The 27,966-nt window shown below is 38.1% G+C and overlaps 1 protein-coding gene across 1 annotated transcript; it reads right to left on the bottom strand.

The window, feature by feature from the left end:
* Positions 1–15,031: 15,031 nt before the first annotated feature.
* On the bottom strand, positions 15,032–19,278 carry LOC122038259 (protein trichome birefringence-like 25). The gene is made up of 4 exons (XM_042597903.1): positions 18,937–19,278; positions 17,934–17,993; positions 17,176–17,453; positions 15,032–16,187 (listed from the first exon to the last, which is right to left on the bottom strand). The coding sequence occupies exons 1-4, from the start codon at positions 19,160–19,162 to the stop codon at positions 15,411–15,413; spliced, it is 1,341 nt and encodes a 446-aa protein (XP_042453837.1). The 5' UTR covers positions 19,163–19,278; the 3' UTR covers positions 15,032–15,410.
* Between the last annotated feature and the right edge of the window lie 8,688 nt (positions 19,279–27,966).

Genomic DNA, 27,966 nt, shown 5'->3' with positions numbered 1-27,966 from the left:
ACATCTTAGGGTGTTTGGTTGTAAGGTATTTATTTTGAACACCAAGGACCATCTTGGAAAATTTTCGACCAAGGCTGATGAAGGGATACTGGTTAGGTACTCGCTCACCAGCAAAGCCTATCGAGTCTATAACAATAGGACTAAATTGATTGAAGAGTCCTCTGATGTAGCTTTTGAAGAAATCCCTAACTTAAATGATCAATCAAGGGATGTAGAAGAAATTCAATTTGAACTTAGAAGGTTAAGTTTGAATGATCGAAACATAGAAAGAGTCGAAGTTGACTCTGATGATAATGAGCAAAGGCAACAAAGAACTCAATCTGATCCTTTGCCTGATATTGAGTCCTTGCCTGTGCCTAGTGAGACCATTCAAGAGGCACCACCAACACCAAGACAATCTAGGATAGCCACTAGTCATCCCCAAGACCAAATTGTGGGAGACATCCAACAAGGGGTTAGGACTAGGTCATTCTTTAGAAATGAGTCTAATGAAGTCGCATTAATTTCAGAGATTGAACCAAAATTAGTTGATGAGGCATTGCGTGATCCTGATTGGATCATAGCTATGCAAGATGAGTTAGGTCAATTTGAAAGGAGCCAAGTGTGGGACTTAGTTCCTAGACCTAAGAAGACCACCATTATTGGAACTAAATGGGTCTTCAAAAATAAGTTAGATCAAAAGGGAGAAGTTGTAAGAAACAAGGCAAGACTTGTAGCTAAGGGCTATAGTCAAGTCGAAGGTCTCGATTATGATGAGACTTATGCTCCCGTAGCCCGATTAGAGTCCATTCGTTTGATGCTAGCTTTTGCTGCACATAGAGGTTTCAAACTCTATCAAATGGATGTTAATCTGCCTTTTTAAATGGCTTCATTAAAGAAGAAGTCTATGTTGAACAACCACCGGGGTTTGTGAATACCGAAGCTCCAAACCACGTGTATAAGCTCAAGAAAGCACTTTATGGGCTTAAACAAGCACCACGAGCTTGGTACGAAAGGTTGTCAACATATTTACTAGAAAAGGGTTTTGTAAGAGGCCAAATAGACCCAACACTATTTCTGCGTAGAGATGGTGAAAACATTTTTGTAGCCCAAGTGTATGTCGATGACATAATTTGTGGCTCAAATAACAAGGGCTATTTGAATGAATTTATTTCTCACATGGAAAGTGAGTTTGAGATGAGTCTAGTAGGAGAATTGACATTCTTCCTTGGACTTGAAATCAAACAAACTCGAGATGGAATTTATGTCCATCAAACGAAATACACTCAAGAGATGCTCAAAAAATTCAAAATGAGTGACTCTAAGGAAGTATCCACTCCAATGGCGACAAACACTCGTCTTGACAATGATGAGAGTGGGAAACCAGTTGATCTAACGCAATATAGAAGCATGATCGGTAGTCTTCTATATCTCATAGCTAGTCGACCGGACATACTTTTTGCTATGAGTATGTGCGCTAGATATCAAATTTGTGCCAAGGAATCTCATTTAACTGCAGTTAAGAGAGTTCTAAGATATCTCAAGGGCACAATTAGAGTAGGACTGTGGTACCCTCGTACGGAGTCTTTTGATTTGATAGGCTATACCGATTCCGATTATGCTGGATACAAATTGGATCGGAAAAGCACTAGTGGGGGTTGCCAATTTTTAGGTTCATCGTTGATTAGTTGGTCAAGTCGGAAGCAACATTATGTTGCTCTCTCCACGACCGAGGCTGAATACATTGCCATGGGAGAGAGTGTATCACAATTGTTGTGGATGATTCACACTCTAGAAGATTATGGACTTTCATATAAAGGAGTGCAAGTGTTGTGTGACAACATTAGCACAATAAACCTAACGAAAAATCCAGTCCATCATTCAAGGACCAAACACATTGAAGTGCGTCATCACTTCATTAGAGATCACGTAGCTAGGGGAGACATTGCACTCACATATGTTGAGTCAAAGTCAAACTTAGCCGACATTTTCACCAAATCCCTTCCGGAAAATGAATTTAATCATTTAAGGAGAGAATTGGGGATGTGTTTGGCTCAATAGGCCATTAGGATTTCATCATGATCAATAAGGACAACTAAAACTACAAGAGAAATTGGGAAATTAATTTGGGCAACTTGGGGACATCTCACACAAACTATAAGGTTTAACAAATTGTTTTTGTTTGCTAAATATGGGGTGAGATGCTAGGATCAACCAAATTATTCAAAATGTATCATGCATCCCTTGAATAATTAGGTTGAAGAGACATAAATTGAGTATGGGGAAGGCCATTACATAATTCATGTGTATTTGGCTCCTAGATCTTACTCACATAGCCCAACCAAGGAACCTTGGTTTGACCTGTGTCTAGAAATCATCTAACCTTGTTGATGTGTTGAATGATACCCTTGATTGATACCTTCCTGATTTTGATTGAAAATAGGACAAGTTGGTGAAGAAATTTTGACATATTTTGACAAACTTGTAACTACTCATAGCAAGGATATATTTTGAACCGATAGCCTGAGTCAGATTTATTACCTTGGTTCACTATAGATCATAGTTTCAGCAAACAAACAAAACAAACTTCTCTGGTTTTGAAACTTTGAGATTCGACACATTTGTTATGAAGTGTCTGAAACTTTCGAGCCCTAAATAATTCCAAATCATTAGAGCTCATCATTAGGAAATATTCATTGGTATCACTGAATATAATCTGTGGGCTCTTCAGATTCTAGGTTCTGAACTTGGAAGTTGTTGAACCAAGTTTTAGAGCTTTCGATACGAATTTCAGAGACTGAAATCACTGATTATCAGACACTGATCGGTCCAGGGACCGATCAGGATGATATCTGATCGGTCTCTACGACCGATCAGGAGAGTTCCACTCTCTGTTCGATATCTGATCGGTCTGCAGACCGATCGGGAGGCTCCTACCTCTGATCGACCTCTGATCGGTCCAGGGACCGATCAGGAGGTTCCCTGATCGGTCCCCACGACCGATCAGGACAGTCCCTGACCGATCAGGACGTTCCCTGATCGGTCAGGATTTCTCCTGATCGGACAGCCGTCCGATCTTATGATCTGATCACCCTCTTTAACTTCCCCCAATTCTTCGTCCTCTCATTTCACGCCGAAAACCCTAGCCGAACCACTCCTCAGTCCCGACTCTTCTCTCCATCTTCTCCGAAAGCCTCAAATGGCGCCCAGGTAACTTCCTTTCTCCCCAAAATCTGTTCATTTTTGGTATTTTAGCTTCTTTTCACAGTTTATCTCTGTGTGTTGTCTCGGTTCTCGACTCTGTGGCTCCCGTGGACTCCCATTTGCCCCGACCATGTCCCATTTTTGACCTATTTAGGAAGAAATCAGCCGGTGAGGGTACTTCTAAGTCATCTGCTGAGAAATCCAAGTCCCAGGCACCCTCCCGACCTCAACCTTCTTCTTCTTCGAGATTTACGAACCGACAGTTTGAACAAGCGTTTCAACAGAGGACATTCAAGCTACTCTCATGTCGATCTGTGGATCGAAAGTACATGGATGAGTTTTGTCCCTCTGTATCCGAAACCCTGGCTTATTATAAACTTGACTCGTTAGTCTACCTAGAAAGGGACATCAACTATGACCTAGTATCTGAATTCTACAACAATCTTCATCAGGCCAGTGATGGTGCTTATAGAACCAGAGTGGCTAAGAGAACTATCGATTTCTCCGTTGTAGAATTCTTTGGGTATCTAGGTTGCCGAATGTGTTCAGGAGATCCTTTTCCCATTTATCTTGATTTGCCCCATCCTTTACCTCCTCCATTTGATGTCTCACCTGATTCCATCTATGAGTACTTCTTCGGTCATCCTAGACCAGATGGACTGGATGAGTTGGATGTCGAGTTTCCTACTTTTGCGGCTCTGAGACTATCTCCTCCTGACTATATTCTTTTTAAGGTAGTCACAAACTATCTTCTTCCAATCACATCCAAACCTCTAGCAGAGATTCGATCCTATCATTGTTTGATGCTTTATGGTTTGCGTCGGCGTCTCGATTTTGACATTATGTCCAGCATCTATTCTTCGATCATCTCATATACTCAGCCTAGCAGCTCCACTATTTATATACCTTATGGGCATATAATTACAGATTGGCTCGAGACCCTTCTGATAGATGTGTCTAAGGGTAGGATAGTGAAGATGGTCAGACAGGATTGCAGACTTGGGAAACGGGCATTTTCCAAGTCCGGTATCTTGGGACAGAATGGGGCTGTTCGGTGGAAGGATGGGAGAGGTCTGGGAGAGTTACCACGGGCACTTCCTTGACAGGCTGCTGCTCCTCCTCCTACTGCTGATGAGGCCGATCCTGATCTGCGCTGGCAGATCGCTGAGCTAGAGAGCCGCTTCGATCAGCACGATGAGCTGCTGTCTGCTGAGCTCCATGGACTGCGTGTTCGGATCGACCAGCGCTACGACGAGTTACGCAATCAGCAGTTGGTGACGCAGCAGCTGCTTCTGGGCTGGATGGCCAACTACCCACCTCCGCAGCATTTCTCGGGTCATCCACCTTCGAGCTCCAGCATGCCGCCTCAGGGTTACATGCCTCCCGCAGATGATGATGAGGTTCCTCCTGTTGAGGATATTGATTGATACATTCTGTGTGTCACTTTGCCTGTCTGTGTTTTGGATGCTATTTATTGATATCTTTGTCTGACCTGGATACTTATGCTACTCATATATTTTTGCTATTCATTTGTCTATTTCTTGTTTTTCCTTATGCTTCAGTTCATATTAATATGTTGTTCCTATGCCATGACTTGATTGTATCTTATCTCTCTCTTGCTGTCATATAATACACTTAGAGGGAACTCTAGGTGCATTAAGAAAAAGACAGTATGGGTTAAGGGGAAGTCTTTTGAGTTTTGTCACATCATTTGCACCTTTTCGGTGTTTGACAAAGGGGGAGAGGATGCCTAAGTTTAGAGATGTATGAAGGATTGATTTTAGGGAAGAAGATAACGGGAAGGATCTTGATTCCCGTTATTGACTTAGTGGTGTATCCATCTCAGGGGGAGGATCCCGGATCTTGATTCCCGTTATTGACTTAGTGGTGTATCCATCTTAGGGGAGGATCTTGATTCCCCTAAAATTATGAAAATAAGAACATTTCTGATCTAAACTTAAATCGTGTTGTCAAACAACAAAAAGGGGGAGATTGTTGATACAGTCTGACCTGACTGTTGTTTTGATGTTGACACGGATTTAAGTTTGTATCAGATGTTAATTAAACTGGGTTTGATTAATGATCAAGGTTGATCAAGTGGAAAGGAAAAGTCCAAGTTGGAAACTTGGCACGCGGAGTCAGAGAGGGCTCGGAGAGAGCTCGTTCTCCGGACTAGGTCAGAGAGGGCTCGATAGCTCGTTCTCTGGACCTGACGAAGTCGGAGAGGGCTCGGTAGCTCGTTCTCCGGACTAGGTCAGAGAGGGCTCGGTAGCTCGTTCTCTGGACCTGATGAAGTCGGAGAGGGCTCGGTAGCTCGTTCTCCGGACTAGGTCAGAGAGGGCTCGGTAGCTCGTTCGCCGAACCTGACGAAGTCGGAGAGGGCTCGGTAGCTCGTTCTCCGGACTAGGTCGGAGAGGGCTCGGTAGCTCGTTCTCTGGACCTGACGAAGTCGGAGAGGGCTCGATAGCTCGTTCTCCGGACTAGGTCGGAAAGGGACCTAAGTGGACATTCCATGGTACATTGGATCGGTCGGCAGACCAATCCAGTGATACATAAGACAGTGGATCGGTCGGCAGACCGATCCAGTGAAACTAAGTTTCCATGGATCGGTCTGGTGACCGATCAGGAAACACTCAGTAGCACACTGAGTGCCATCTGATCGGTCTTGGAGACCGATCAGGAGAGGGTATTGCGAAGAGAAGAAGGCATGGATCGGTCACCAGACCGATCCACCTGCAGTCTGATCGGTCTCCACGACCAATCAGACAAGCTGCAGACCGATCAGGATATGTCCTGATCGGTCCATGGATCGGTCTGGTAACCGATCCACACACAACCAGATTTGTTCGCTATTTCTGCGATTCCTCCACTGCATTTGATCTGCCTGATTCATGTGATATAATCCTCTGTGCTGTTAGCTTTTGAGTTTGCAGGATCACAGGTATCATTCCAAGCCTAATTTCAAATTAAGTCCATAAGAGGAATACGACAAATGGCCTTTCTGCTGTGATTCGCGGCGCATGGTGCATTTGAAGCATCAACGGCTACTGGTGTGATCTGGCTGCGATCCGCTTGACTCCTGGTGATTGGTTCGAGCTCAGAAGACACCAGTGAAGGCTGTGATTTCATTGGTGTGAGTTCAGAGAACCAGGTAAGGAGGAAGAGGGATTGGCTGCAGCGACGATTCTGTGCAGTTTGACCACGATCCGTGACAGCAGAGAACAGGGGCTTAAGAAGCAGTAAAAAGCGAGAGGAAAGTACAACAAGATAGCAAGAAAGTGAAAAAAAGGATATGTTCTGTTGATCGTTGTGGTGTGCTAAGTTCTTGAGCTCTCGGGTGAGAAACTGCGATCTGTGAGTTCTCTGTTTCCACTTATCCTCGCGTGGTTGTAAGCGTTAGTTCATTCTTCTTTGCCACCGAGCTCTGTAAGTCTTGTGCTTTAACATATATATTTTTGAGACTTTGTGGAGAGGTTACTCCACCGAGAAGGAGGATCTTTAGCCGGAATTTATCCGGGGTGCGATCTACCGAAGATCAAGGGGTCGTCCACCTTACGGACACGCCGAGGAGTAGGGGCAAGTTATCCCCGAACCTCGTAAATTCGTGTGTTAGTGTGCTTGTTTTCTCTTTGTTTTAGTTTCCTAATTCTGCTGTGCTAACAAGTTTCTTTGTAGAAATTTGTGTTTAAGTTTTTAAGAGGCTATTCACCCCCCCCCCCTCTAGCCATCTAAGATCCTAACAGAGGGGCACTTGTATTTTATGAGTTTTACTGATGATTTTTCACGAAAGATCTGGGTATATTTTATGCGTCACAAGTCAGAAACTTTTACAAAATTTAAACTGTGGAAAATGAAGTGTAGAACCAGACCGGAAGGAAGATCAAATGTCTTAGGTTAGACAATGGGACTGAGTATACAAATTTAAAGTTTCAGGAATTTTATGAGCATCATGAGATAATGAGGCAATTCTCGGTTTGTAGGATACCTCAGCAGAATAGGGTGGCGGAAAGATTGAACAGGACAATCATTGAGAAGGCAAGATGTCTCAGGCTGAATACAAGGCTTACAAAGAATTTTTGGGTGGAAGCGGTAAACATGACATGTTATCTCATTAATAGATCACTAAGGACATCACTAGAAGGCAAAGTATCAGATGAAGTATGGACAGAGAATCAAGTAGATTACTCTCATATTCGAGTTTTTGGATGTCCAACCTATATGCACATATCTAGTGAGGAAAGATCAATACTGGATGCGAAGTCAAAGTAGTACATTTTTCTTGGATATTAGAAAAGAGTTAAAGACTTCAAGATTTGGGATCTTAAAGCAAATAAAGTGGTGATTAGTAGAGATGTGGTGTTTGACGATAAAACTATACTACACGTACTCAGGAAGAGCAAAAGAAACACCACAGAGCAACATGGAGAAAGATATTATGCAGATGGAGCTAGAGACTCATAACTCCGATGATTCTATCTCAGAGTACACGAAGCATCGCACTATAGCTGGTGGCAGAACGAGATGAGTCGTAAAACCACCCACCATATACGGATTCGAAGACTTGGTATCTTATACGCTTATCACTAGTACTGGAGACCCTACATCTTTCAGGAGGTAATACACAGCTCTGAGAAAAACAAGTGGGCGGACGTTATGACAAAGGAGATGGAGTCGTTGCATAAGAACTAAACGTGGGATCTAATAGAACTTTCTGAAGAAGAGAAAGTTATAGGGTGCAAGTGGATATTCAAGAAGAAAGAAGCAATGCCAGTGGGAGAAGAAGTGAAGTTCAAGGTTCAGTTGATAGCAAAGGAGTATTCACATAGAAAGGAGATTGACTATGAAGAAATTTTCTCTCCAGTTGCAAGACATACGTCAATTAGAGTGGTGTTATCTTTGGTGACACATCACGATTTACAGCTGGAGCAAATAGATGTGAAGACGACATTTCTTTATGGAAATTTGGAAGAGTAGATTTTTTATCACAACTTGAGGAATTTAGTCAGCCCGGACAAGAGCGGTTGTTTTGCAAGTTGAAGAAATCACTCTATGGATTGAAACAATCTCCTACGCAATGGTACAAACGTTTCAATTTTTATATGATTCAAAACAGATATAGGAGATGTGAGTATGACTGCTGCATATATGTGAAGAGCCTTGAAGATGAATCATTGATTTTCTTACTGCTATACATAGATGACATGCTCATTGTTACGAAGAAGATGAAAGAGATTGACAAAATGATGAGGCTACTGAGAAAAGAATTTTACATGAAAGATTTGAGAGAGGCCAGGAAGATTCTTGGGATAGAGATTCATAGGAATAAAGCTGCAGGGAGATTATAGTTGTCTCAACGTAGCTATATGGAGAAGGTGCTGGATAAGTTCAACATGAAGAATGGAAAGTCGGTGAGCATACCCTGGCGCATCACTTGAAGTTATCCAGTACACAGTATCCAAAGACAGATGGCGAGATCCAAGAGATGTCAAAGGTTCCTTATGCTAGTGCAGTTGGTTGTTGTCTAATGTATGCGATGGTTTACATGAGACCTGATTTGGCGCAAGCAGTTAGTATGGTAAGCAAGTTTCTCTCAAATCCTGGTCGACCATATTGAGATGTAGTGAAATATATTTTCATATACTTGAGAAATACAACTAATTATGACATTATGTTTTGTAGATAACCAGAAGGTCCTTTAGTTGCTAGGTATGTAGATGCGGACTATACAGAAGATTTAGATAACAGGAGGTCTACTATATGATACGTGTTCATTGTGGCAGGAGAACCTATTTGTTAGAAATCTATGATGCAATCTATTATTACATTGTCTACTACGAAGTCAGAGTACATGGAAGCAGCTGAAGCAGCGAAGGAAGTTTTATGGCTTATAGGGTTGGTCAGAGAGCTGAGCGTTCAGCAAGGTGGAGTCAAGTTGTTATACGATAGTCAGATTGCTATCTATTTGATGAAGAATCAGGTGTATCATGCGAGAACTAAGCACATTGATGTGAGATTTCACAAAATCAGAGAGTTGATTGCTTCCGGAGAAATTCAACTTGAGAAGGTTCATACTGCAGACAATGTTGTCGACATGCTGACAAAGACAGTGACCACAGAGAAGTTCAAGCATATCTTGAACTTAATCCATATCTCTAGATATTGGAGGAAGGAATCCCAGACCCAGAAATCTAGATGGAGCTTTATTCAGATACTCATGTTCTTCGAAGGATGAATAATCGCTAAGGTGGAGATTGTTGACGGGTGGCTCATATTTGGATGAAAGCTAATGCGATGGCTGATATGGAAGAAAAATCTGTTACAATTTTATATAACAGAATTCTTTTACGATTTTTCATAACAGAATTTTGTAACGATTTTTCATAACAAAATTCTATTATGATTTTACCGGATCTGGGGTTTATGTACTATTTATAAGGATTATTGTAAATCTATTGTACAATAATAATCATAAGAATCATTGAATGTGATTCTCTTGTGTAGAGAGAATTCTAATAAAGCTTTGACCGTTTTTGTGGAGTAGGCACGTCGCCGAACCACGGTAACTCTTCTTCTTCTGCTTCCTCGTGTTTGCTCTTCTTTTGTGCATCTTTGTTTTGTTACTCCACGCGATCTCTTTCTCTCTTCCTCTTCTTTCGCATTAGAGGTTGAGAGGTGTTGGCCCCTTCTTTGCGCGACAATCATATATTATAATCCACTTTAATATATATATATATATATATATATATATATATATATATATATATATATATAATCTACTGTGGATGAAACGTCGCGCATATGTGTGCGCTACAGTGATCTAGGCGTCTGAATTTTTTTTTAAAAAAAAAAATTAACATCTCCTTAAAGAACACTATACCTCGTGATAATTTAAAATTTTTTATCTTGAACACTATAACTCATGAGGGAAGCTTGAATCCTAAAGGAAAAAATTTTATTAACTTAAATCTATTATAACCTAACTCCTAAATCCTAAAATCTTAAACCTTAAATACATATAATATACCCCGTAGTATCTAAAATTTTAATTTTAAACACTTTAACTTAAGAGGGAAGCCTGAACCCTAGAGAAAAAAAATCTTACTGACTCAAATCGATTATAACTCAACTCCTATATTCTAAAATTTTGAACCCTAAATACATATAATATATCAAAAAAAACATTCTGATTGAATCCAGATGCCCTGGGTCTGTATAGTCGTGCGACAACCAGTCTGCAGCATAACAAACTCGTGTGTATATATATATACTCTAACACTAAGGTGACATTTGGTTTAGGGGTTTGGGAATAAGCAAATGGATTCATTTTTAAACTTTACGTTTGGTTGATGGGAATAAAATTAAAATTTTGAAATGAAACCCAAAAACTTGAATATTGATGAAACTCACTTCCTCCATTCGATTTTGATGATAATGAAATAAGAATTAAGTTTTGGACAAAAATACTCTTAATATATTTGTTCAAATTTTCTTTTATGTCACTTTCTCTCTCCTTATTCTCTCTAATCATACTCTCTCTTTTCTCAGTGATGGTGTCGGTCACTATAAAAAGTTTATCCATACAATTTTTTTTTATTTACCTCCTCCGTGTTGGCCCTGGGACGGGTTGGCGGGGGCGCTGGGGGCGAGCGTATTCGCCTCTTGCCATCAATACTCTCTCTTTTTTCGTTATGTCATTACACTTTCTATCTCATCATATTTTCTCTCTCTTCTTTCTCTCCTATCACAATTTCTCTCTCATATCATTTTCTCTCCCCTCATCTCTCTCATCAAGCTTTCTCTGCTATCACTCTCTCTCTTTATTTTTCTCATCACACTCTCTTTCATCATGCATTCTCTCTTATCATACTTTCTCTCTTTTCAATCTCTCCTATCATATACTCACTCTACTCATTTTCTCTCATCACACTTTCTCTCTCTTTATTCTCTCTCATAACACTTTCTGTCTCATCATATTTTCTCTCTTCGCCTCTGTCACCATGCTTGCTCTCATCACATTTTCTTTTCTCAATTTCTCTCATCACATTTTCTCTCTCTTCATTCTTTTTCATCAAACTTTCTCTCTTATCATATTTTTCTCTCTCATTTAACTTTCTCTCACATCTAATTTTTCTCTTATTTTTCTCTAATCAAATTTTCTCTTATTTTCTTCTAAAGGTAGAAAAAAAGAAATTTTAGTTTATTCCGATAGATAATATTCAACTAACCAAAATTATTTTTAAGAGTGATATCCATACTCATATCCATTTTCATTCTACAATACTATAATTCTTATTCTCATTTCAATTCTTAAGAAAGAACCAAACGTCAACTAAACTTTCGAACATTTAATTCACTTATGGTTCAAAATTACAATCATTAGCATCCGCAACTTTTTAATAAAAACCTGAGTTTCTATTCGTCAAATGATAATGGAAAATGTAAGGGGCTTGTCGCATGAAGAACTATTATTTCTCCACTAAATTTTCAGACATTTGAAGACCCCTCCAGAATAGAGAATACATACGTTTCTAAATATGAAAAGTGACTTTGAAAATGAAACGGAGAATAGTCGGCAATCTACCCAAGGCGGATTCAGATTTGTGAATTAATGAAGAGGTGTATTATATTTTAATATTTACTAAAGAGACCATTCAATCCTCTCACCTCTATATATTATATAATTTCTCTCCTTTACTCTCTTATGCATATGCATACCAACTTTTTTTTTCTTTTTTTTAGATACATATATATATATAGACATTAGATCTAATATTTTTCTAAATCAGGTTCAATATGGATTTAATATTTTTTCATATTACACACAACTTATGTCTGATATTTTTTCATATCGGGTCCAATTTAAAATTTTTTGATAATTCTTTCTTATTATATTTTAATATCTCTGAAAATTCAAAATAAATAATGGATAACATATTTGAATTCTTATAGCCCTATAAACTTATAGAAATAGAAATAAATACCATCTAAGATCTCTAGATCCACTAATATATTTTGATTGAATATACTATTTATTATTTATTTTAAATTTCTAGATATTAAAATGTAATAAGAAGAATCGTCAACAAAATTTAATATTGGGTCTCAAAATTATATCATGTTCACATACAAAAATATCAAATCTACATTAACTCATATAAAAAAAAATTAGATATATATTATGTATGATATAAAAAAATATTAATCCAACGGCATACATGTATCCACATATTGTTGTGATATTATTATGCTAACACAGTAATCTATAATTACATCAATAAATGATAAACATGCAATAAACGGTAATAAGGGTAAGGTTAAGAATTTGTGTATCTCCGGTTGAAGCGTCGGGTTTGCCGACTGTCTTTAGAGAATTTATTGTCGCCCACGGTGCAGAGGTTCTCCGGCAAAATCCTCCTAAGATACGACAACCGCTCGCGATGTTCGTAGGTGCACTCCAAGACGAACGCCGCACTCGAACTCAACCTCAGATCGCAGAACCAAGCCTCAGAACTTGGAAACAAGAAGAAATAGAAAGCAGAGGAATGCTTTGTTTTTTTCGGAGTGATTTGAGAAGGAGCAGAGGAAGTATATTTATACACTTGAAGCAGTGCAGAGGAAGCGACGCACGCTTTGCTTCTGCTTCCTCATCTCACGCGCGGGTGCGCTGCTTCGCATCCTCACGCGACGCGGACAGAACCGAACAGATGCCGTCGCGTTGCTTCGCTTCCTCGCGCGGACAGAACCGAACCACCAGGTGAACCAAGTGCGAGGGACAGAACCAAATCCCCCGAAACCACCTAATTTGGGCTCAGCCTGTGTATGCGTGTAAGTCCCCTTCCATATATAAGGCCTTCCAACCTTCTTGACTTAACAATATGAAACTAAAAATATAAAAAATAATGTGAATTAAAACTCAACACATGTATCCTAAAAGAGAGAGGATGAATCATCTGACCAGTGTCTCCATTTTAATTATCACTTCCTGTGCAAACCAAACAGGCCCAACTTGGGACCCTTCTTTATTCTAGACACATTATTGTACGCGTGTTGAACATCCACTTAGGACCCTTCTGTATTCACCGTGAAAGTGGACGTTGAAATCGCATGGTAAATAATCTGATTCTAGACACATTGTTGTATGCATGTTGAACATTGCAATGATTACAATGAAATTGCACGTTGAAATCATTTCCACACATATAAACTACAATTCTAACGTTGAAATCATTTTCACATGTGTAAATTACAATTCTAACACTGCGAGTCCATCCCCGCGTGTATACAAAAATACTTGCATTTTTCTCCGTCTAAAAATTCGTCATTGAATCAAAAAAAAAAAAATACACGCAAGCAAAATCATGCACACAAGTCTTGCTCTGATACTAATGTTGTATTTTGATGCATGCGAACCAAATCCCTCTCTTATTTTGAATGCTCTTCTCATTCAAAAACAAAGTTTTTCTCTCATCCTCTTCTCTTTCAGGCACTTGGACGATCTAAACAAGATAAATGGTAAGTGAGCAGTTTTTTTTTAACTGCAAATGCAATTGCAATACTGCACTACCAACAAAATATTCATGGCAGATCTATTGAAACATCAAAAATCTTCATTCTACATTTACCAATTAATCCAAAAAAAAAGATAAGGGAAGAGATTGTATTAACTTTTAAATATGAGCAAGATTAATTGTTGTGATAATTAAAATGAGGTCACTGGGCAGATGATTTTATAGGTTGAGATGTTTGGTTTGCCCAGGAAGTGTTAAACTGTTATTTCTGATTGCATAGGAAGTGATAATTAAAATGAAGACATTGGTTAGATGATTCATGTTTTATTAAGTTATTGGACTTGATATGATTGTATATGAGGTTCAATATAAACAATTTTAACGATTATTTCTTATTATATTTTAACATATTTAAGAAGTCTAAATAAATAATGAATAACATATTTGAACTCCTTGTAATCTCATAAATTTATGAGAATTCAAATGAGTGCAATCAGAATTCTCTAAATTCATCAGTAGTTTTGGGTCAAAATTTATTGATGAATTTAGAGATCTCTGATTACGCTCATTTCAATTTCTATAAATTTATGAGGTTGCAAGGAGTTCAAATATAATATTCATTATTTATGTTGACTTATCAGAGATGTTAAAATGTAATAAGAATCACAAAAAATCTTCAAATTGGACCTAATATGGAACCATAGCAAGTCCAACATAGGTCTGATATGAAAAAATATCAGACTCATGCTGAACTTGATTTGAAAAAATATTAGGCCCAACATGTATGCATACATTCAAAAGATAAAGGAAAGAGAAGAGAAATTACATGCACATGAGAGAGGGAAGAGATGAGAAAATCCATACATAGGTGAAAGAGATGATTTAGCAATGATTGAAGGTTAAAATAAAAATAATAATAAATTGAGTATGCCCTCTAATAAATAAAGTATAATACATCTTTTGTTCAATCCACCAACCTGCCACAAACCTGAGTACGTCCTATAAATTACCGAAGAATAATAGGTAGCAAAGGATCAACAAGACTTCTTTCCTCTGATACCAAAGATTCTTTGATATATTTAACAAAGGAGTTTTTTACCTTCGTTTTTTTTTGCATAAAAAAGAAAAAAAAATGATACAAACAATAAATAGACGCATGAACTACAAACTATGCAAATGATGAAGGCATTCCTCTACACAATTGCTTCCAACATAAATCTTAACTTGACACGCATCAACAATGACAGAATGTTTGGAAGTAATATCCATTATAAAAAGAATTGGTGTAGGCAAGAATCAATACAATTTCACACCCAACTGATGCGTCAAGGTTCAGAGCGTTAAAAAAACATTAATATTGTAAATACTCTTATGTATCATTCATTAAGATCCAAAACATTGCATATAAATATATATAGAATCTTTTGGAAGAAAAGATTCATAAGGGAAAACATGGAATAACTACTACTCATGATCCCTGGAAGAGCTCGTATAAGGTATACATAGATGATAGAACTTTTGGTTCAGGATCCAAACTTTACAAGGTATAAATACCATTACAATTACTACATTATATTGGTCATAATACTAATCATCTACAGGCAACAGGATGTTGCAACGGTAATTTGAGAATCCTGCCATGTTTTGCAGCAATTCAATCTTAACAGTGTAAAATTCCAACAACGTAATGCTTTAACCAAGTAAAGCTGCGAGTGAGATTCACTCGTCCATTATGAGTTTCATCATCACATCATTCCAAGTATCAATAGCTCCAGGCAAGCACCAATGCAGGCAATCATACTGAACTTTCACATTCTTTCCATGCTCAAATGGATGGAAAGTCCTGTAAGGACCTGTGTGCGCATCAGGCCTAAGCACTGAGAGTTGATAAGTGTCCAAGAGTTTCAAGCGTATCCCATTGCGTGTTCCTTCAGCTGCCACTGCCCTGGTGAAAGCATTTAGCTCGATTGTTCTCATGAAGTTGTCAACATCTCTGCCACTGCCCTCTCCTGCTTTGTATGGTTCAGTCCTGTTACAAAGCCCACCACTAAACCACTCACCATATTCAAAGTGATCTGGTGTCCATGTCCTATACATAACAATTGGTTTGTGCTCGGAAGTTTTGATGAAACGATAGAGAGAATTAAGGACTTTGTTATAAGCATACTCAATACTAATTTCTGATAAATTGAGCTTAGGGCAATAGTGGCAGCCAACTAGTTTATTATTCTCCATATAAATTGCAGTTTTTAGAAACCACTGCCCACTAGATATGACAACATAGTCAAAGCTTTTATATTGACTTGTCCACTTCTGATCAAGAGTATCAAGATGGAGTCTATTTACAGACTTTGATTCACCCTCGTCGTTTTCGAAAATCGCTGCTTTGATGAGGAATGGGCTCCAGATGAGCGAGAGATTGAAGCTGTAAGAGGGAAAGTGCCATTTTCTTGATTTGTATTGTTCATCATGGTAGACCTCAACTGGTTCTTCAACCTAAGGATAAAGGAAAGAAAACATATCTCATTCTCGAACTGTTCAATGCCAAGACTATGGATAGTTTGTGTTTCCAAATAACACTCTAGCAAAACTAGGGATGAACTCATCAAACTTGCATCCTAATTGTCTATTGTACTTACATTTCCTGCATAACAATACTATGGCGTAGTTCAAACCTAACACAGTGGTTCTGTAGCACAAGCCTAATTCATAACTTAGCAGGCTAAATCCAAAGTTAATACAATGAATGTGATATAAACATCATTAATCATATTGTAGTAGGTAATGCTTTGTCAGTTTCCAAGTATTTTTACAAGAGAAATCTTGGAAAGCAAATGAACGAGAAGCTCATTGTACTTTACATTGGTCATTCTCTACTACAAGTGTTCTGATAACATTATCTCTTATGCTGTATTAATGCTGAGAAATCCATTCAATCAGTAAGACAGTACCACAATGAACACAAATAATTCTTGTGCTGGTCGCACGGAATGCTCATGACATGGTATACTAGAATGTGAGCAGGGAAAAAAGGCTTGATCCTATCAAGCAGAAAAAGTAAGACAGATGAGAAATTCAACAAAATTTAATACCTGTGAACCAAGGCAAAGCAAACCTGAACAAGAACATGTAAATCCTTAAACATACCAGCTATAGGCTCATACTGTTAAAATGGGAAAGAAGCTAAGGTAGGAAAGTACATGTTTACATGGTAACACTGCCACAGCTTAGGATTCATAGACACCTGGCATTAGGATGTAGCACATAGAAACCATTACAGTATATTAGAATTTAGAAGGTTGAATTTGGTTGTTGCCTTCTAAGCTATTGAATATCCAAAACACACTAACATATCTAATTCTGCTCCAACCAGATCATCTAAAATTTGTGCTACTTGTCACAGACTCCCCGTTAAACAGATTGAAAATTTTGTTTAAACTAAAATTTCAAGACTTGCTAAACTAGAAGAATATGTAAAGTTCACCTTTGAGAGAAGACAAATCAACGACTGTGCTTGGTTGCGAACAATTGAATCACCAACTAGTGCCAAGCTTTTGTTCTGCATAGTGTCCAAAAACCTCTTCGCGTTGAATGGAGATACATCACAATCATGTGGTTTCCACCTCCAAAATAGATACCTGGTGTCATGGCGCCCATTCTTCATACAGTTTTGAGGAGGTTCTATAAAACGGCAGCTTTCATTTGTGTATGTAGGTCCTGAAGGATTTGGGATCCATTGCCCAGTAAAAAGATCACACCTATCTGCATTATATTGATAACCCAATTAAATCATCGCAAATGCTAAGTTATAAGAATTAAAATGAACATCACAGAAAAGAAAAGAAAAGTAAAATTATCAGCTAATATTATGTTACTTAAGACTGAGATTAATTTTTTTGACACACAATTCAAGTTTCAAATTACATACTTAGCCCTAACCACCATTGCTTAACATGGAGAAAGTAATAGGGTTATTAAGAATCATAAGTATTTAGTTCAGTTAACTCCAGTTAATTCAAAAAAAGTCCAAATTCTATGAAACTCAACACCAAAAGCAACAATTTCTAGAAAGCTGGGATATGCACAGATACCAATATATACTAATAAGATGAATTATTGATCAGGGCACAGTAACAACATTTTGCCTAATTACGCCATTTGACATAATCAACAAGTGATTTTCTTCATTTTATTTGTTACTTTACATTCATATCTGAGATTAGATCTCCATAAATTTAATACCTGGTTTAGAAACAACTTGTTCTTCATCAACTGAGAAGCCTAAGTTCGTAGATAATGATCCTGTAAATGATGGTCATTGTTAGTTGATATCAGAGAAAGGCAACCAATTTATGTAAAACATATATGTATAATTAGATAAAGTAACCTCTAAGTTTGCAGGTGAAAGTTCTCAGAACAAAGAGGTAAGTCCAGGACATAGCAGCTACTTTCTCATTTAGTTCTGGGGTTCTCGTCAGCATGACAAATTGACAATATAAACAATAGTGGTACTTACCAGTTTCCTTCAGTAAATCATGCTGATGAGAACCCCAGATCTAACCTACCATCACAATCAACCAGTATCAGATTCACGTGACCTAACCACTGACACAGTTAGCTCTGTGTAAGATCATACGGTTGGTAATTGGTAATACCAAGGTCATTAATTTTCAATATATATACATTTGTTCACTAATTGGTGTTGGACGACAGACACTATGTAGAGATCCCTTTTCCTTCGGATCAATTCTTCAAGAACTGAGGTAACAGGAGGAGCTCAACTGTCACTATCAAAACCAAGTTTTTACATAGTAGTTTAATTTTTAAAAATCTGGAACTCATTCGCATAATTCAAAGACAGGGAAGGGAATTAGAGAGTGGTTGAAGAGGAGAAGGGGGTTTGATTTAAAAAACAATAATCTTTTCCCTCCTTAAGAACAAAAATAGAGAAATATAAAGCCTTCATTAAACACAACAGCCAGAACACTGGTTAAAATCGAGGGGGAAAAAAGACTCTTCGCTACAAAACTATAGATCTTAACACTGCAGTGCTAATTTCAGTTTTGGGTTCAAGAAACCACGGAGATCGGTTCATTGGCCTTGATCAAAAAGAAAAATGCCTAGAAACATCTCATTTTCCATATTGATTCGATCGGCGTTGCGCATTTCGCCGGAATCAAAGCCCAAATATAGCAGATCTTTAGAATGAGGTTGGAGACAAAAAGAAAAAAAAAAGGTTTGTCACCTCCGTCGTCGTCTTCAAGACCGAGGACATCGGCCGCCATAGATTCCGCAGATGCTTCTCTCTCGGCCTCGTCGGCAGGCGACACCGGCACGGGATGCAACACGTCGGAGCGGGAGAAGAGGAGGCGGAAGGAGAGGCCGGCGAGGATGGCGAGGACGAGGAGTTTGACGACGACGTGGTTGCTCTTGCGCTGGAGCGCCGGCCACGGCTCCCAATCCGTCGTCATGCCCCCTTCCCGATGATCACGGAGGGGAAAGCGAGAGTTGTGGCGGGGTGAAGCAGAAAAGCGTCGTTACCAAGAGGCACAAGTAGTGAGCAGTGAAAGAGAGGCGTGTAGTCACGGCAAAAGAACCATTTTTATTATGGTTCTTCACCAACGCACAAAATTAACGCCGTCAAAACACTGCTTAAAGCATAGGTCAAAAAAGGAACATGCAACTAAATTTTATTTTTTATACAGAAAAAAAAAACATATTAAAAAAAAATGATTACAAAAAGACAAGAAACACTAACCTAATGCATTCCACATGAATAAAAGTGATAGTTTGGATTGATAGATTACAAAGGAATCTTTTCAACATATGCTTAAAAAATGAGTCTAGATTATTATTAATAGAGTCATCTGTTTAATTAAATGAGTTAACCATTGCATATGACACGGCATATTAAATTAGGTACAAACTACTTAATGGCTAGTTTAAACTGTATTATATAATTTTATGTGTTAATTAATATGCAACTATGTTACATATTAGTAACTTATATATTAAATTACGTATTTATAAATAATTAAATAAATTCTTTGTCTCATAAATTTATTTATCTCAAATTTAAGCTTATAAAATTACAAAATTTAGTTAATTGTATCATTATATCAAATATCTTGTGTATAGTCAAAGATGGATCCATATACCAATTTATTACAATGAGATAGAGATTAATTTCTGACAAACATATATTTTTAGAAAAAAAATTCTCTCACTCCCTATTATTTGACAATCAATTTTAAGTTGACTTCATAATTTATCCCTCCTAACATAATCTTAAAAATAAATGTAATCATCTTGTGCTAAAATTGTATAGCGAGATACCTATACTATTTTGCCATGGTAAGTATTATTTGCCCCTTGGTTAAGTGCAAGATCACTTTATGAACTATCCCCATGGCCTTTCCGAGCTTTTTCAGGTCAGTTATTTTCAGATGAAGGAAGGATGTAAGGGTGAAAATGATAAAGATAAAGCAAGCGGATATTTTAGGTACATCAATTATAAGGGTTTCCCTTTGATAATTTTAAAAGTTTATGCACCGACCTGAATTCTACCCTCTGCATTTTTTTTTTTCATTTACTTTGGAAACTTCAGGAGTCAAGATTCAAGATCTAAAACATTGACACAGAGATCATGGTCTCGAGCCGTAAGATATTGTCGGTTGGTGGTCCGCTTATGAATTTTTAATGTTTATATAAAAATATTTTATTTTATTTTATTTTTCTGTTATTCTTTTCTCGGCCACTCCGAGAGCTAGCAAAAACAGTTTTTTTTTAAATATCTAAAATAGAAAAAAAAAAATTAAATATTGAAATCATTTAAAAACACAAATGTAAAACAAAATTGCTAATTTGTTATCCGAAGTCTCGCCTTGAGTTTCGGCTGGATCTATCCCGCAAAATCTCAAATGCGTCCAAATTTAATTTAATTTTATAAATTCCATTAAGTCAAAATATAGGACATGCCATGTGAGCACCATCATCAGGACATTCATTTTGGATCAATATATTTATTTGTATTAAAGGCTAAAATTTTAACTCTCAAGAAGAAGAAAAAAAATAAAAAGAGAGATTAATTTTATAACGCCGAGAATAGTCTAGTTAAATATAATTTTTAAAAATCTATGAAAGAGTTACGGCATAAATTATGAGGGTTACCTCCTCAAAAACATTGGAAATGAGACTGATTATTGTTATTTTTCATAGATCACATCATTTCTTTAGGTTTCTTTGATTCAAAGCGTTCGATTCGATTGAAAGTGCAACATAGCGCCAACAAGCAAGCAATTGAATCCAAGTCGCTCATGGACTACTCACTTTTGCCTAAGAATTTATTATTATTATTATTTTTAAAATAATCAAGATAAATTAATAAAATAAGAAGAGAAACCTAATGAATTTGAATCAATGAATTGATACATTAAAATTGAATCGAGATGGATTTGGCCATGGTTTGGGAAGCCCAATTAAGTTTAATGCAATGCCCCAACTTGTAGGTGCCCATTGCGGCCGCACACAACACCAACTCCAGCCATAACATCGTAAGTAGGATTGTAAACATGTCAAACCGAGTCAAATTTTATAATATTCAAACTTATTTTATTTAATAAAATAGTTAAGTCAAATTAAGCCAAGCCTAAAATAAATTAAATTATTGAAAATATTATTTAAACTTGACTTAATTTCTTTTTTATGGACTTGGACTTGGTGAACTTAGTGGTTCTCTCCATTCAAATTTATTGATTATTTTAAACTTTTACATTTTAATTTTAGTTGATTAATTATTGAATTTGATAATATAAATTTATTTGTTCATTTTGAAAGTTTATTTATTTATTTAACGTATTGATAAGAATTTTATGATGAACATTATACACGAATATTGTTCATGAATATTGTTCACAAAATTGATGAACTAAATACATATGTGTTTAAATTTGTTCGTTTAATTTATTGAATTGTTAAGTTTGTTCATTTAATTAATTTTATGTGTATTGAACGAACATAAAATAAATTTCTATCAAGTTGAATATCAAATTTGTTCATAAATATTTTATTCATTTATAACTTTATCCACAAGGATCTTCACCGTGACTCCATCGTTGTAATGGGCAAGAATATTCTTATTCGACGTTGCATCAAGATCCGCTTAGAGAAAACCGACAACAAGGATTACCTGAACATCCTACCCCTCCTCGTCGTAGGTTTTCTTGTCTTTCATTTCTTCGGTTTGTGCCCCGAGATATGATTTATTCCATAGCTTTATGTTTGAGGCTTATTATATTGAATTGACTTTTTTTTCAATGTTATTGTATCTGTGATTGAAGATTATTTCGTGCACAAAAAGTTTGATTCAGGGAAATGTTGGTCTGAAATTTACAACAGGAGATCATAAGGAAGTCAGGAAAGAGGTTGCCAAAAAAAGGTAAAGCTCAAGTATTTGAATATCTTTATTGTGACATCTAGTAAAGTTTACATCAAATGCACTTAGGTAATGAAATGATCTTTTGGGTAGCCATGGGTGATTTGATCATCATTAATATATTATTATTTGCTGCAAATTGAGCCTTTCCTTCTTTGTATCCAAACAATGTTAATCCTATCTAAAATCCAGGAAGATGGACAATCAGCTAGGTAGCATTGAGGTTGACTGTGAGAAGACTTTGAATAGGAGGAACCGGATGCCACTCTCAATCCTATGTGTCAAAGAGAAAAATTAGAAGAAAAAAGTGTCAATAACTAGGCTAGGGAGTGGCCCTTAGTACAAATACTCAGACACTCAAGTTAGACAGAGTGCTAAAGAAAAGGATGAAGAATGGTGGTGACGAATAGTTAATTTTGATCGCAAAGCATACCTATGTCTATGAGTGAAGACCCCTTATGTATTGTTATTTTCCCTACACGAATATCAATGTATTTCTAAAATAAGATCGACTATTCTAACAGCTTTCTCCAAAATAGGCCCACTATTTTTGTGCTTTGCAGGATAGAAGCTTCCACCGTATGAATTACACAGGGAATATTCCCTTAATTCTTTGACAACAGTTATACAAAACGACAAAAAGGAATATAAGGTTGTTGCACTGATAGGCCATTAATACGCTTTGAGGGTAAGATGGTCGAATCTCCTTTAACACCTGGTCGGGCATCGCTCTCGAACAGGGTTGGGTCAACTAAGGAATGTTGACCATCTTGAGGACTCGGCTTCTCTGAGGACTCGGCTTTCTTGAGGACTCGACTTGAGATTCCATTAAGCCATGAGGATTCGTGATCAAATCGGACAAGAGGTCCGATCAGTTGGACTATTTGGTCGAGCTATACAGTCATGCTACTCGGTTCTGAATTGAACTAGGATGACTCGAGATTCCATCAAGCTATGAGGACTCAGGATCTGATTGGACAAGAGGTCCGAATGGTTGGACTATTTGGCTGAGCTATACGACCATGCTACTTGGTTCTGAATTGAACTAGGACGGTTTGGGATTCCATCAAGCTGGTAGGACTCGGGATCCGAGTGGACAAGAGATTTGATAGGCTAGACTATTCGACCGAGTTGTACGACTGCGCTAGTCCTGAGTGTTGACTCCTACTTGACTTTGACCATCACCTCAACCAGCTTTCTTGACTTTGACCTACCCCCAGGCCATAGCACAGACGGTGGGCGCATGACATCTCTAGCGTAATGGTTAGGGGTCGATTCTCAGGAACTGACGACCTAGGGTTTACCCCACCATGCGCCTATGGCCTGTGTACTTACATGTACCTCCCTCCATATCCGTGGGGCTAGCACTAGGGGACCACTAAGGTAGCGGATTTATCTTTCTTGACTTCGACCCCAACCTTGGGGGCCCTACTTTATTTGTCGTATTACAAACCTCCGCTTTAAGTATAGTAGAAGGAGGCTACAAGCTCAACTGACTAGACACTTGTGTCTCTTTGTGTTCCACATTTCTTGTTCGGATGTTCGATCTATGACTAGTCATTCTACCACCGCCATAGTTGTACCTCAAAAACATGGTATGCCACTCATAATTAATGCATAGTGCGACAAACACGTCTTTGAACCATAATAATGATTACTATTTTTCCATCCTTAATAAATGTGGGTTGTATCTCTCCATCATGTGATGGGCGCCTATGGTCAGAATGCCTGAAGTGACAAGTTATTGTTAGGGTTTAATGCGACAGGAGGTCATTCAAATTCAACGGCCCCAATCCTTCCTCTCTCTCTTGCTCCCCAAGATCGAATGGCTCTGGTGGCGCATTACTAGAGGTTTTTAAGGTTTTGAATGTTCCCTTCGACTCAAGTTTCGACGAGAGGTCGCCACGTCAGCATGGTCCAGGCAACCGGAATTGGCCTATATAAGGGCCTTCAACTAATTGCTTTAGTACAACACTTTCTACGACTTTCTTTCTTGCGTGCTGCTCCGAAAATGCTCCGACAACACCGAAAGGCTGCTTCGAAGTTTGAAGAACAAAGACTTCTTCAATTTCCTTTCTGTTTGTCGGTAACAGTTTTATTTTCAGTTCTTGTACTCAATCTTTGTAATCCATTTATAAACTAATAGTGATTAGCCAAACGAAGATGGCAGTGGAAGAGAGAAGAATCGAGAAAATGACTTGAGATTAAACCTAAGCTTAGGTTTTTATACCTAGGTCAATTAATTGATTAATTTATCATAACCTTAGCTTAATTAAATCAATCAACTTTCAGCTTAATTGATATTCTAAATAGGCTTCCTCTAAGTCTAATAGATTTATCTGCTTAAACGTGTCATACAAACTCCGTTTAAATTCTGAAAAAATTTTGAAATTTTTTTAGAAAATTCTATAAAATTATTTCTCCAATAACACTTATTATTTAATTGTCATATTTTACATTAACCCTAAGTCAACCCGACCATACTTGAGTACATTATCAAACCTCGAAATCCTAGAGGTCGATTGCAACAAGAGTCTTGACTAGACTTCTCTCTTCCAAACATCATGTTCTGTTTGGATTAACCCTTAGTCACCCTGACCCAACATTGGTCTATTGTCAAACATCGAAACTCTAGGGGTCAGTTGCACTAACAATCTCCTCCTTTTTGATATTTGACAATTTTCTTAAGTTAGACTTAGATCTTAAGAGTTGTATATCAGACTGAGAGCTACTATATTTTTCTAACTTAAGGTTCACTCTCCCCATTTGACACACATCAAAAAGATTTACCTAAATTTGTTTAAGGTAAATTTAGGTAAATCTTTGACCATCTCTGAACGCCTGGATTGCTAACGTGGCTATACCTCGACGAAACTCTATCTAGTAACCTCTATCCACTCTCGGGTGTCTGGACCACCCATGGGCCTAAATGCTCACATGTGTCGACCAATCAGAGTGTGCCAACTCATCTGCATGAGTGGCTGGGTCCGGGCAAATCCATGTGTTTGGATCCACTAGGGGCGCCCTGACCTTCGAGCGCCTGGACCCTTCCTAGGCGCCTCAAAGTCCTTTTTTAAGCTTTCAATTTTCTACACCATAGAGTTAGCACAACAAGCATAATACGAAAAAATAAATATTTTGACAGTCTCGGGACTGTCCGATCCTGACTTCAGGTTTCGCTAAAACCCTAGGTCGGACCGACGCATACTGTTCCCTCAACCGGGAGCGCGTCCTCATTGGATCTCTCCTCTAATGCTTACCTCCACTAACCTGTCAAATATTTGGTCCTCCAGACCTATTTGGACTTTCTCTGGTCCTTCTTAGTGTCTAATTAATTTGATCTACTAAGACTTGTCTGTAACACTGAGTTAACACAATAGATATAAAACAGTAAAGTAAAACAGTGTTAGCAATATTAAGAATTTACTAGTCTAGTCTACCACCTACGGTGGATCGGAAACCAGCCGATCACACAAGCTTAGAATTTACCTCTTTAAAACTTCTCATTACCTAGGGCTACTTCTCCCTAAAGTTGCATATCTTCACTCACTAGGACTTCCATTGTTTGGTTTCACTCACTAAACTTTCACCACCTAGATTCACTCACTAGGACCTGACTTCACTCAGTAAGACTTCACCACCTAGCTTCATTTACTAGGGTCTGGCTTAACTCGCAGAACTTCCACCACCTAGCTTCATTTACTAGGACCTGACTTCACTCACTAGGACTTCTATTTGCCTAACCTCCAGTTATGACTAGTTACTAAGTAGACTTCTCACCTACCTAACTTTTAGTTAGGATTTACCTTTGTCTAACCTCCAGTTAGGACTAGTCACTTAGTAGACTTTTCACTTGCCTAACTTTCAGTTAAGACTTACCCTTGCTAGTTATCTAGTCCTGACTAGACTTCTCTATTCCAAACATCAAGTCTTGTTTTGATTAAACCTTAGTCAACCTGACGCAACATTGGTATATTGTCAAATATCGAAACCCTAGAAGTTGATTGCACCAACAACTATGACATCTTTAGTCTTATACCAATAAAATTAATGAAACAAATATTATACAGAGGTATATGGTACTTATACAGTTTAATATCAACTAAAGTTATACTCGTATATCATATACACATCACATGTAGCCCAAATGAGAGATTGCTGGATTTAATCTCTTTCAAGTCAACTAATATAATTTGTATATGCAAATATGAACCGAACTTGTTTAAGTGATCTAACTTGAGGTTATTGAGTTTTTGGTTATTGGATGCGGGTTGAATATATAGAACCCTTTAGTCCGATCGGTTATTATCTATGGGATGATAATAGATCGGATCATCTATATAAAGGATTGGCCCATGAGGGTTTAGGGCATGTTCTTTACATCTCTTCATTTCCTATTGACGAAAAGTTTTCGATGTCATCACCCTAATCTCCTTGGAAGACCTTCCTCTTACTTCCGCTTCATCTTCTTCCATAGAGATCATTCAGATGACGCTATAGGTTAAGGACAATGACTCTTTAATTAAGTTCCATGTCATTTTTTATACACTTTATTATGTTATGCCATGTTAAACATTCATTTTTTATACACTTTATTATGTTATGCCATGTTAAACATTGAAACTAGATCCATGTATTTGTATCTCCTATTACTAGAATTTTTATTCGATGTGTAGAATTCATGCGACTTTGGATATACAAATCTATCATCATTTTCTATTGATACGGTGATTGAGGTGCGGCCTCCTGAGTCGGGTCAAAGTCTAGGAAGTCGGTTGATATGGCGGTCAAAATCAAGGAATGGTCAACCCTTGAAGTTAGTGTAGTAAATCATCGCGACCAAAAGGTTAGTCGACTGGAAGATTGGGCCAATCAGATGTCGTGTCCCTCAATATTGATGAATAACTCAAGACTAAATCAGCACTCTGTTGGACCCCGTGGTAGTTTTGATGTGATCAACCAAGTTGGTTAGGTCCTGCGTTGTATTTGATCCCTGTGTCTGAGTGTGCAGGAGCTTAGGAACACAGGAAGTCGAGCGGAAGACGCAACTAGCGAGAAGGACGACACGGGAAGGGAGTCGACGGGCTCGATGCGTCCGAAGGACGAGAGAGCTGCGGAAGAGTACTCCGGTGGATGTGAAGAGCGTGCGCGGCGTTCAAGGGACGTTAAGCCGGGACGGAAGGCTGCTCGAGGAAGGCCGGAAATTGGGTTCGGGTGAGCCCTATTTCGGTTGGCCACAATCACCCAAAAGATCGGAACATCGGAAGTCGCAACAAGCTGGAAACGAAGTCAAAGGAGCTGAGCTACCAGCTTGGAGGCGCCTCCAACCTGACTGGAGGCGCCTCCAGCTTGAAGGCGCCTTTAACCAGGTTGAAGGCGCCTTCATCCAGGCTGGAGGCGCCTTCAGCCTGATTGGAGGTGCCTTCAATCAGTCAAAGTGACCGTTCTGCGCGCGGATAAAGTTTTATCCGCTGACTCCCATGGAAGCGCCTTGGACCCTCGTTGGAGGCACCTTGGAGCCTCGGGATAGAATTTCCAGGACATATATAAAGGCCCCTGGAGCTAGGAATTCCATAGCAACTCAAGCATTGAATCTGTAGTGTTTCCTAGCAATAGTTCTGAGCTTTTGAAAGTGTAAAAGGCTTCTCCGCCTTCAGCAAAGGAGAGTTTCTTTTAGTGCGCTTCTACTATCCTGGATTAACAACCTCCTTGGTTGTAACCAGGTTAATTCTTCTGTGTATTTCTTTTACTGTTTTATTATTTTGTTAACTATTGCACTAACTGAGTTGAAAGTACGAGGAGGGTATAGTTACTTTTTGTTTTCATCAATTCACCCCCCTC

Source organism: Zingiber officinale, chromosome 1A (assembly GCF_018446385.1).
Source record: "Zingiber officinale cultivar Zhangliang chromosome 1A, Zo_v1.1, whole genome shotgun sequence".
NCBI classification, from domain to species: Eukaryota; Viridiplantae; Streptophyta; class Magnoliopsida; order Zingiberales; family Zingiberaceae; genus Zingiber; species Zingiber officinale.
Note: the sequence above shows the minus strand (reverse complement) of the source record. Positions and strands in the feature narration are given on the sequence as shown.

Excerpts from the sequence above, each read along its gene's own strand:
- LOC122038259 (XM_042597903.1), bottom strand. The coding sequence starts at position 19,162 with ATGACGACGGATTGGGAGCCGTGGCCGGCGCTCCAGCGCAAGAGCAAC. Across the intron at positions 17,454-17,933 it reads ACAAGTTGTTTCTAAACCAG|ATAGGTGTGATCTTTTTACT; the intron begins GTATTAAATTTA and ends AATATAATGCAG. Across the intron at positions 16,188-17,175 it reads TGATTTGTCTTCTCTCAAAG|GTTGAAGAACCAGTTGAGGT; the intron begins GTGAACTTTACA and ends CTTTATCCTTAG.